This window comes from Branchiostoma belcheri, unplaced genomic scaffold (genome assembly GCF_001625305.1).
Source record: "Branchiostoma belcheri isolate BF01 breed outbred unplaced genomic scaffold, Haploidv18h27 scaffold170, whole genome shotgun sequence".
In the NCBI taxonomy this organism is placed as follows: Eukaryota; Metazoa; Chordata; class Leptocardii; order Amphioxiformes; family Branchiostomatidae; genus Branchiostoma; species Branchiostoma belcheri.
Window position 1 is genome coordinate 82,127 of NW_017803158.1, and position 11,726 is coordinate 93,852.

At 40.6% G+C, this 11,726-nt stretch overlaps 1 protein-coding gene across 1 annotated transcript; it reads left to right on the forward strand.

The window, feature by feature from the left end:
* The first annotated feature begins 6,967 nt into the window (after positions 1 to 6,967).
* On the forward strand, positions 6,968 to 11,402 carry LOC109466865 (p53-induced death domain-containing protein 1-like). The gene is made up of 9 exons (XM_019764724.1): positions 6,968 to 7,056; positions 7,551 to 7,672; positions 7,920 to 8,247; positions 8,387 to 8,569; positions 8,782 to 9,092; positions 9,216 to 9,819; positions 10,088 to 10,124; positions 10,542 to 10,815; positions 11,315 to 11,402. The coding sequence occupies exons 2-9, from the start codon at positions 7,620 to 7,622 to the stop codon at positions 11,400 to 11,402; spliced, it is 1,878 nt and encodes a 625-aa protein (XP_019620283.1). The 5' UTR covers positions 6,968 to 7,056; positions 7,551 to 7,619.
* Positions 11,403 to 11,726: the final 324 nt, after the last annotated feature.

An 11,726-nucleotide genomic window follows, 5' to 3' on the forward strand; every position in this document is an offset into this window, starting at 1 on the left:
AATGTATAAGAACGCCAGTGTATCCATTATGATCAAAGGCCGGCTGGGGTCCGCGCGGACCCCAAAAGAAAATCAGATATAATTTTTTTTATAAATGGTAGAAACGGAGTTTTCTGCACTGTATTGAGAGACAACTTTGTGGGTAACAAATACCTAAAATTTCAGAAAAAAATCTTTAGAAACAAAAAAGATATTACAGAATATATAGTGCTGGGGTCCGCGCGGACCCCAGGTGTACTGTTTAGGGTTAAACTTACCCCCATGACTTAACGAGTAGAGTTCAATTCTTCCATAAAGAGGAACATAACAACATCAAAAGAAGGATAGCTTCCCTGCGCAAGGCACACGACAAAAAGGGGAATCCACAAGCACCTGACGTTTTGGAGGCAAAGTTGCTGTGCCAGCTTCCAATTCATGTGCCATATCACCCTCCAAAAGTGGTCAGTATCATTCCTGTGCTTGCGAGTAGGCAAACAACTAATAATCAGAACTATCCTAAATGATATATCTTTGTTCACAACTAAAAGGTTAGTGTAGAAGAAATACATGTAATGACAAACATTTTTTATCAATGCATGCCACCATGCATTACATCTTTAATACTACTTTGATCCAAGGCTAGTAAACTTTAAATCTTTTTAATCCGTCACAGATAGTGTAAAACGACAAGGAATATTAATAAACAGGCATGTTTGTATTTCCAGAGTTCAGAGGGAGCGGTTGGTGGCCGTACTTTGAAAGGTGAGACAAAGTATCTAATTATATATAATTCAAAAGACGACTAACGTCACCAACATACATTTCCAATAAATTTCGATAAAAGGACTCTTTTGTTTTGCCAACATGTCGTTATAGGTCTTATAATTTGATTTGTATAGTCTTATCAACGTGACAGTCTGCCGCTATATGCTATCACCAAAGCCACGTAGAGCCACGCACAGTTAATGTTGAACATTTACCTTCATGCCACAAGTGCGTTTCCAAAACATTACACTGTGTAATCTTATTTTTCAGACATTCGGAAGACATTCTATTTCATCAAGGAAAACGTGAGCTCGGATTGGCAAGATTTGGCCTTCCATCTTGGATTTGAGAGGGCCGACATTGACAACATCGCCGGCAGAAACCGTGACGACAAGTCCTGCTGCATGGACATGCTGCAGGAATGGAAGAAGAAGAAGGGAGACGCCGCTACCATAGAGGTCCTGATGGAGGCTCTGTCAGAGGCAGGGCTGCAGAGCGTCGTGGATGAGTTGAAGAAATATCCACAACAAGTTGCAAACTATGGGTAGGTATGCGTTGCTCGATGCAAGTGATTTTGTAAATTTTGGACCTGATATTCAACCAAAAAAGCAGAAACATGAGTGAATTTGTCCCCAGCCACATTATGAGTTTTATTTTTTCTATCTTTGTTTTGTTTTGTAAAATTTGTTACAACGTTATAATATGAGGCTGAGGCGCCTAGCAAGTGGTCGTGGATAATTCATCTCTATTTTCTTGTGCCACCAGGCTGAGTCCACCGGCAAGGGGACAAGAAGAAACTGCCCGCCGAAAAGGTAATAGTCGACATCATATTGGCGTCTATCAAATTTAGCAAGATCATTTTCCCTGCTAATATGCTTGTATTTCGTTTACTTGTAAATGACAAGATTATTGAATGAATTTTAAGCACAATTGATAAAACAGCTTTATTGCCTGTTCATCATATTTTGATACACGCCTAACATCACATTCCATTTCAGGCCTTCTTTTATTCCTTTTTTTTTCAGGTCATCCGGAGAGGGGGGGGGGGGGTTCAAACAATTTTCCCAATATATTACATGTTTGATATTAACCGTAGTGACAGAAATGTTGGTTATACATGCAGGTACAGCCGGTAAAGCAACGGTGAGAGAAACATTAGTGTAACACCCGACTCGACGATCCTCGTCAGGAGTCCACTGAGGTATCAACTGAAGTAATCCTGATAATTAAAGTAGCGAAAGACATCTAATACTTTTCTAGCCCAGTATTGCTCTCAACCAATCAAGTCTCGTGTAAACATTGCTAGACGCAGTTTTTTGTTAGTCTCCACCAGACTCCTTTGCAGGCTGAATAAATAGTAGAAATCGGCTAAGGAGAACATCATTGGCCAGAGGAGTTGGCCGGCCATAGAGGGTTGACCCAGCTTGCCTGCCGGTATGGCTGGTATGCCGGCAGGCAAGCTATGGCCGGCCAACTCCTCTGGCCTATGATGTTCCCCTTAGCCGATTTCTCAAACGTAGTCAAAAGTAATACAGTTTACTCAACAAGGGTATGCTTCGGTGCAAATCGAATACTTACCATGAGAAGACAGTTGACCTGCCTCTGCAACAGACATGTTCGTGCTTAGAGCGTTTTGAGCATATTCCAATAAACCGTTAGGGGAAGTGTCCATACTAAGTGAACTTCCTCACTGTACGTGTCATTTACTATGATGAGCCAACATTACATGTAAACTTGAAACTGTTGGAAAATTGTAATAGCGATGAAGAACAATGTAAATAGAGGTTATGGCAAGGCCATTATATGGAGAGGGTTAGGGTTGAATTGGCAATTGATTGTGGAAAGCACAAGAGAGTTAGGGATTTTATTGAAGAGTTGTTACTTCCTTGCAGCACAATGATTGTCTTTATCATGATTGTCTGTCTTTCAATCTAAATAAATCGTTCCGAGAATCATCATTTTCATAGAACTGACGTCCTCACGATCATTGTCTTTTTATGATCAACCAACGTTGAATGTAAACTAGAAACTGTAAGAAAATTGTAGTAGCAATGGTCCTCCATCAACTAAATACATGATCACCCACGTTAAGAGCACTTTGACAATTTCTAGGATTAATTCATTATCTTCTGGTAGTTTTTTCTTGTGTATGATAGACGTATTTTGTATGCTCTATCGGCTACTATTGTGCTTCAGCTGCTTTCTTGTAACTATAGTCTGCATCCGTCTTGTACACCAAACCTTGCAGGGAAGTGATTTTTGATATTGCAACTTAATTAAGTAGCTTTTAATTGTGGCTTTGTACTCGTGTATAGAATTGTAACATTATAATAAAATTTTATGATTTTGAGATTTTTGGTTGGTGACTTATAAGTCCACAATACATACTAACACTGAATAAGTACACAAAGGCAATGGATTTTCCTCACATTTATTTCAGCTAAAAACGCACCCTAACAAATATAATGCCCAACTCACATGGGTAAAAACGAGTGAATAAAATTGAGAGCAGCAGAAAATATACATGCTAGCGGCACACACGGTGTGATTTTACATCATGTTGGGTACAATAAACTTGCTGCATAGATAATATACTCTACTGATACTCATGTTTAAACGTTTGGACCTTCATGATTGAATACACCGATATAATCCTACAACACACAAACTTACTACTGATTGTCGAGACATTCTTACTTCACATTTCTTACGCTCAACGCCATTCGAAGACGGGCAAACTTAACAAAACATCTTCTCGCAAAAGCGCCTTACAAAGAAAATAATCAAACAGTCAATCTTTGACACATTGCGAGGAAGATAACGGACGTTATTATGTCAGAACCCCTGAGAGGTAATTTACACCGCTGCAGTTCCATGTAAAGCCGCTAGTTTACCTATAATTGACCTTGACCTTTGTTATCCCAACCACAACCTACCTGCCAAATATCATAAAGATACATACACCACTCCCCGTTATAACCGGGTAGATATCACCAAACCCTATATATGGTGTACCTAACACATAACTCTCTCGACGAAAGTGATGATTTAGGAGTTTACATTTTCCCATAATGCATAATGTAAGGATTTAATATTCTGTGGAAGTCCCTCCTAAGGGAATGGTAGATCCTGCCACCGTTGGTGAGTGGGCTAGTCCAGTGACCAGTTGTAGATTGGTTTATTATTATTGTTGCTTCACAACAAACATTTACAGTCTCGCAGTGTAAGTAGTAACTCGCACTGAATTGAACTGGTAAACATTAATATAATAGGTAGTGACATAATAACATATTTAAAATACAGGTAGAGATATCACGATTAAAATCACTCGTTACATATAGTCGTGCCAATTATTCATATAAAAGTTATGACATATCATATTTAAAATAGAGGTGGAAATATCACGTATTAAAATCACTATATTACAAATAGTAGCAGCACAAGGATCTATAAACTAAACCAAAGTCAGGTAACAATTGTGTGACTAGTAGTTAATCAAGCGCGTCATGTATGGGACAGCACTGTGTCTATATCTTTCAGTTAGAACCAGTTCAGTCAAGAACATGCTTTTCTAGAAAACACAGTACCCAGGCTACACACCTCTAGTCTCCTCTCTTCATTGCCAAACCTTGGGGGCAGGGCAAGGAATGGCTCTTTACAAAAAAAGAATAACAACGTCCCGGTAACAAATACCTACATAGCTAGAGTGGAACCGTCCAAATAACGCAATGACTGTCACCAAAACATCAAGACCATAGCATGTTCAGGACAAAAGATACAAAAGCCGGAAGTTCTGCTGCAGTACCAAGGTCATCCACCAGGAGGCCCATATTTGACCTTGACCTTTGTCTTCCTAAGACCTACCAACATACCAAATATCATCACAATCCATAATAGCGTTGTGAAGTTATGCTGACTACAAAAGTGCGGAAACACAAACACACACACACACACACACACACAGACACAAAGACACGCCAAAAACAATACCTCCATTTTTCATAGAGGTAATACCAACGTCCCGGTAACAAATACCTGCTTAGAGTGGAACCGTCCAAATAACGCCGTGGCTGGTACAACCATGAAGGTGATGAACCGTGACGTTACCTTTGTGAGGGACCCATCAGACAAAATGGCGGACAGGTAGGCGGAAGTTTTACCTCACAGGTCCACACCCGACTAAAGACCGTTAAAATTTGCTGTACTTCTGCCGAGACTCAAGACGCGAAACTTTCGTGAGAAGGGAACAAGTCAAGCAAGATGTTCAAGCGGAGACTTGAAAGGGTAAACTCTTTAACACACCTTGTGTTGTGTTGTGTTGTGTTGTAGAATTCCAATACTGTGGTAAGATGTATTGGTGGTCAGTTGTGACTACGTACTTAAGGCAAAGAATCTTTAATCAATTAAGTTGATTGGTTGGCCCCTATATATAGACGGGTTGCAAATGCAGTGCCCGAATCAATGTAGATACCGTATATTATATGTATACAGCCTGGTGGTATATCTCGGAGATCCAGGCGATACCAGGAAGTATCTGTATCGGTATCTGTATCCGTATATCCGGTATAACTGCTCTTCGGCGTAACACAACAGCTTAGTAAGTTTGCAGGAGCGGCGCAGAAGAAATCAAGTGCCAAGAATTCATATCTCTATAAAATATGTTTATGAACATGGTTTTTTTTTTGGGGGGGGGGGGGGGCTTTGTCTCATTGATGACGGAAACAATGTCGTAATTAACATAATTTAGTTTAATAATGTTGTATGTGAAATTCCAATCCTACCAGATAATACCAGTGGCTCGATCTCCTTAAAAGAATAGAAATTATATCAAATAATCTAGATACTTGTAGAAACGCTAATAATGATATTTCATTTTTCTACTCTGTATTGTTTTCTTACTGTATTGATGATGAATGCCGCTTTCTTCAGGAACTCCGTGTTGCAGCTGGTGACGGAGATGAAGAGAGGGTGACGGAGCTGCTCCGACAGGGAGTGGATGTCAACTGTACCGGCAGGGTGAGTAGGGAGGAACCACTTTGTTGAATCACAGACAAGTCACGGAGGTCGATTAATATAGCCGATGTCTGTCGTGGGCCCAGATATACATGGCTTCTTTTTCTTTTCTATCGTCAGACTTGACTTGCTTGACTTATGTCGAGTCCTGGTGTCCCTGGCCTTGAGTCAAAATGGCAGCCCAAAAGTCCCTGTCTTCCATGACCTGGCTCAAGCCAGAATGTTTGTTAGAAGTAATCCGGTTCACACAGTCTGACGTTTCAGAACACCCTTCAGTGGTGTCAGCTGAACTAACACACTATAGTCGGTCCATATGATACGCAGTTCTAATTTTTCCCAAGGTAAAAAATAACAGATACTGGACAGGACAAATTAAAGCGTATTTTCATTCCCCCACGTGACACACAGTTTCCTCGAGGTGAGGATATCGGTTACTGAACAGGAGAACTTGGTGTTTGAAGAAAACAGGCTATTTAACATTGAACGCCAAACATATGTGGTATTTGTTACTACATGGCTTTCTCACTATGGATGATATAGTATAAATAGGGTCAAGTAATATAATGTGAAGTGATAATAATTAAATTTGAAAAGTGTTCATGGGGAAAAATTAATGGGCATCTCTTATAATGTACACGTAATGCCATCTCTGTTCTTTTAATTGCTGTTACAGGGTTTTTATACGCCACTCCACCGTGCAGCTTTAGGAGGACATGTTGGTGTTGCTGAACTCCTCCTGAAGGCTGGAGCACAGCTGGACAGTAGGAACGTGGTAAGGGTTGATGCTTACTACACGTGACGAACTTTTTTTAGTGTTTTAACACTAAAAAAAGTTAATAAACATAATAAACATAATAAATACACGAGACGTGTTTAAAACACGTCTCGTGTATTTATTTTGTTTATTATGACAATAGGGACCGACTTTTCTAATCATGTAATGTCACCTCTGTTCCTGCCCATATAGTATGAAGACTCGCCACTTCACCATGCAGCTTCAGGAGGACATGTTGGTGTTGCTGAACTTCTCCTGAAGGCTGGAGCACCTGTGGACAGTAGGGATCGGGTAAGGGTTGTTGCTCACTACAGGTGAAGTACATATGTGAAGGTTGATATTTGATTCAAAGGATAACTACTGTGTGTATTATGCTAACAGGGGTCCTTTCTTACCATGTCCTTTCTCTGTCCCTACCGGTACAGCTTAGAAACACGCCACTTCACAATGCAGCTATAGAAGGACATGTTGGTGTTGCTAAACTCCTCCTGAAGGCTGGAGCATCGGTGGACAGTAGGAACAAGGTAAGGGTTGATGCTTACTACAGATGATGGACACGTTTGAGTGGCTCAATAGTATAATGAGCAAGCTTCTTTACTATATAGGATTGAGACATGGATAATCAATTGTACAAATGTATACTGATATGTCTTGAAAAAATATCACATTCTCAATAGGACAGTAAAAGGTCTAAAGCCTATTTTTCAATTAAAGGGCTTTAAGTACGAAGAAGACTTAGGTGCATTTTGCATGTAGAGGGCAGAGGCTGGTGTGTTACGCCGAAGGGCGGTTATACCGGCTATACAGATACAGATTCTGAAGTTCTTTTATATGTGGCTTACAGTGACAGCAATGTACATGTATATTTTCATTCTACTAATACAATGGTATTTACATACGAACAGCAAATTCTCTTTTCCTCGGCAGTCATTTCTGTATTCCATTTCCTGAAATTATCTAAATCTGTTTTAAAATGACATTGAATGAGTTGGTTTAATGGCTGCTGTTTTCTGTGTAGGACGGCGAGACTCCTGAGGACATAGCGACAAGGACAGACGCTACAGACTGGTACGATGAAGACCACGTCATGGAGGGAAGGAAGAAGATTCTCGAGCTTTTTGCAGCAGTAAAGGCCGGCCGGTACGTAAATCGGGTTTGTAGTTCTGCACTGTCAATATTAATGATTTGTTATCAGGGAAGCCTATAGCTACTCTAATTTGTAAAGAATGACATTCAAAGACAAACATTAACATCTATTAAAAATCTTGAACAAGAAATGATACTTAGTAAAGTCACTCATTGAAACTCACTAACTGTCACAAGACTATTCTGCAGATACATTCCTTTTTATGTGAGGTGTATAATGGAATTTTATGTTCTCTCACAGCCCTTACATGCACAAGCTCAAAGTGGGCCCAGAAGGAGGTGAACTACAAACCCCATTTTGCACCGTCTCTGTACCACGTGGGGCCGTTACCATGGAAACAGAAATCACCTGTCAGGTCATCAACCCCAATGACGTCACTCTCCCCCTGAAGGACGGAGAGATCTTAGTGAGTGACGTCATAGAGCTGGGTCCGCACGGGACAACCTTCCGCAAACCTGTCACTGTGCAGATGCAGTACAACAGCAAGTCGTTAGATGGCGCTACGGAAGCTGTCGTGTGGGTCACTGAAGACAGGGCACATTGGACGGAACTTAAGACAACTAAAGAAGTACGTGGACAAACATAGAATTGTTCAAGAGTGCCAAATTTCATACTGAACATACTACTTAGGCATTGGAAATACAGCTGATCCCTGATAGGCCGTCCTCTTTTATAGCTGCTGTACCCCGTTTTTTGTTTCATTTCAGAGCAAAGACAAGTTTTCTGTATCGGTGGACCACTTCTCCATCTTTGCCGTCATCAGTCAACCCAAACAGGACAAGTTTACTGTGCCAACAGAAGGGCACACTCTGACGTCATCAACGCAGCCTGCGGTACAAATCAGCTTCCCGGAACAGGCTGTGACCACAGAAACCCAGGTTACAATTCAGGTAAGGATTTAATTAAGTACTAGTAACTTGAATAACTTTCGATGGCCACTGTCCTTATAGATATTACACAAACATTCCAACATTTTCTGTCGCTAAATTGTAAAGTGTAGTAAGCAGTGTAATAAAGTGATCTTCGAATGTTTACCTGGTTCATGAATCTAATATGAAAGCATCATTAATTGATCTAACCCAGAAGTTTATTTTAATCGTAGGTACAAGAGGTTCCAACAAGAGCAGTTGAGGACATCAAGGCAAAGGATGAGTCTTTCCAGAACCTCGTTGGAACCAGCCCGATTGTCAATGTCGAGACTGTGTCGACCTCCGAAGTCCAGTTCCACAAACCGGTCACAGTGCGAGTCCCACATCCCCAACACTACATGGACATCCAACACGAGGGGCCCACCAAACTGAGGGTGATGTCATGTGAGGAGGGGACAGAAGACTGGATGGATGTGACAGACAACGTTACTATCAGCCGGGTTACAGAGGAGTTTGTGGAGTTTGAAGTTACTCATTTCACCAGGTATTGTAATCTTATGGTCACTAAATACAGAGAACGTCAAATTACGAGATAAAAAATCTACCAGTATGCCTTTGTCACTGAAGCCTGTTCCTTAAAACGTTGTCCTGTATGTCTCATTTCCAGATGGATTGTAATGAGTCTTGTGGACCACTACGGTAATGAAGAAGTGCTGGGACCCTTCCTCTCAAGTCTTTGCAAATGGCTTCAACAAAGCCCAGTGCAGTTCTTGTTACTGCAGCAGGTGGGCAAAATGAATCACGTCGTCATAGAATGCACACTTGTTGAAGATGCAGAAAGGAAACATGCATCGCTAAGTCAAAAGGGTTACACAGGTCCTCTACCTTCTGAATCCGTGGGGCTTTTTGAAGGACAAAAAGTGCTAGTGACCGTCCAGGGGAACGTATCAGTCGCGCCATTGAGCCCAGAGAGTGATGAGTCACAACACCTCACCTTCCACAGTCAGCGTATAGTCAATCGTCTTCAGATGCAGGTCATGGCTTTGGCGGACAAAGGGGGGCAAAGGGCTTTAGATGGTGAAGGATATGTTGTATTCCATGCCTTACCACTCGTTGAAGTCCATAAAGAGGAACATAACAACATCAAAAGAAGGATAGCTTCCCTGCGCAAGGCACACGACAAAAAGGGGAATCCACAAGCACCTGACGTTTTGGAGTCAAAGTTGCTGTGCCAGCTTCCAATTCATGTGCCATATCACACTCCAACATTGGTAAGCAATCATTCCTGTGCTTGCAAGTAGGCAAGAACGGATAGTAAGCACTGCCTGTATCCTGCATGATATATTTTTGTTCAGAACTATAAAAGTGTAGAGTAGAGGAAATACATGTAACGGTAAACATTTTTATCAATGCATACCACCATGCAATGCATCGCTAAATCTTATACCACTTTGACTAAAGGCTAGTCAAGTTTTTATCTTTTAATCTGTGTCAGATTAAACGACAAGCTGGTAATAATAGGCCTGCTTGTATTTCCAGAGTTCAGAGGGAGCGGTTGGCGGCCGTACTTTAAAAGGTGAGACAAAGTATATTAAATACATATGTTAATTCAAAAGAAGACTAACGTCACCAACATAGACCAACATCCAATAAATGTAAATGAAACGCCTATTTTGTTTTGCCAACATTTCTTTTATAGGTCTTATGATTTGATTTGTTTTGATTTATTTATATAAATGAATAAATAAATCAAATCAAATCATAAGACCTATAACAGAAATGTTGGCAAAACAAAAGAGGCGTTTCATTTACATTTATTGGATGTGAATATTGATTTGATTTGATTTGATTTGATTTGTCAATGTGACAGTCTGTGGTTATATGCTATCACCAAGCCATGCACGTCAAGCCAGTTTGCTGATTAATGAACATTTACCTTCATGCCACAAGAACGTTTCCCAAGAATTACACTGTAATGAACCTTACGTCTCAGGCGTTGGGAAGTACTTCTACTTCATCAAGAAAAACGTGAGCACAGACTGGAAAGATCTGGCCTTCCATCTTGGATTTGAGGGCGCCGACATTGACAACATCGCCGGCAGAAACCGCGACGACAAGTCCCGCTGCATGGACATGCTGCAGGAATGGAAGAAGAAGAATGGAGACGCCGCTACCATAGAGGTCCTGATGGAGGCTCTGTCAGAGGCAGGGCTGCAGAGCGTCGTGGATGACTTGAAGAAATATCCACAACAAGTTGCAAACTATGGGTAAGTATGTATTGCTTCGTGCAAGTGATTTTGTAAATGTTGAACCTAATATTCAACAAAAAAAAAGCCAGACACATTAGTGAACCACGTGTGTTTTTTTTTCGTTATGTTAAATTTGTTATATGCGCCTAGTAAGTGCCCTTGGATAATTCATTTTCTTGTCCCACCAGGCTGAGCCCACCGGCAAAGGGACTGGAAGAAACTTCCCCCCGAAAAGGTACTATTAATAGTGAATTTCAATAGTGGTACAAACAATACAAATAACATCATGAAGTAATTTAACCATCCATCCATTCAGTATCCAGTTTTGTCCGTACCATATCATAGTCGTACGTATTAGCACAAAACGATAGAGATGTCTACCACATCATGGAATAGAATACACTAAAATGGCCTTGCCGTCTTCTTTTTTGTTGTTGTTATTGTTCGCTCATCTGTTACAAGCACATGGTATTTTGAAACAATAACTACATTGACATTGTAACACGTACCTTCACAGACCGGTGCCGTATCTCTTAAAATCTTCAAGTGCAAGATCTGACAAGACCATCTTCACTCGTCAGCTGATGAAAACCACCATCAACTAATTCCATTATTACAATGGTTATTACAATACTTTATTTCTAGCGTTAACACATGTATATGTTGGCAGTTTTTGCTTCTTAGTTTTATGGTAGGCTTATTTTGTAGGCGCAAGCGGTTACTGTTGTTGCTCAGCTGCTTTCTTGTATAGCTATGGTCTGCATACGCCTTGTAAAATCTGTTCATTGTGTGATTGTATTGCACACTATACGACACCTGCGTCAAACTCTTTTTTGTTAAAATGTACAGAAAGAGACCCGATATTATCTGGTGAAGAGATGAAATAAAACTTTACTGGCTGTTTAATGAGGGTGTATTTAAAATTACTC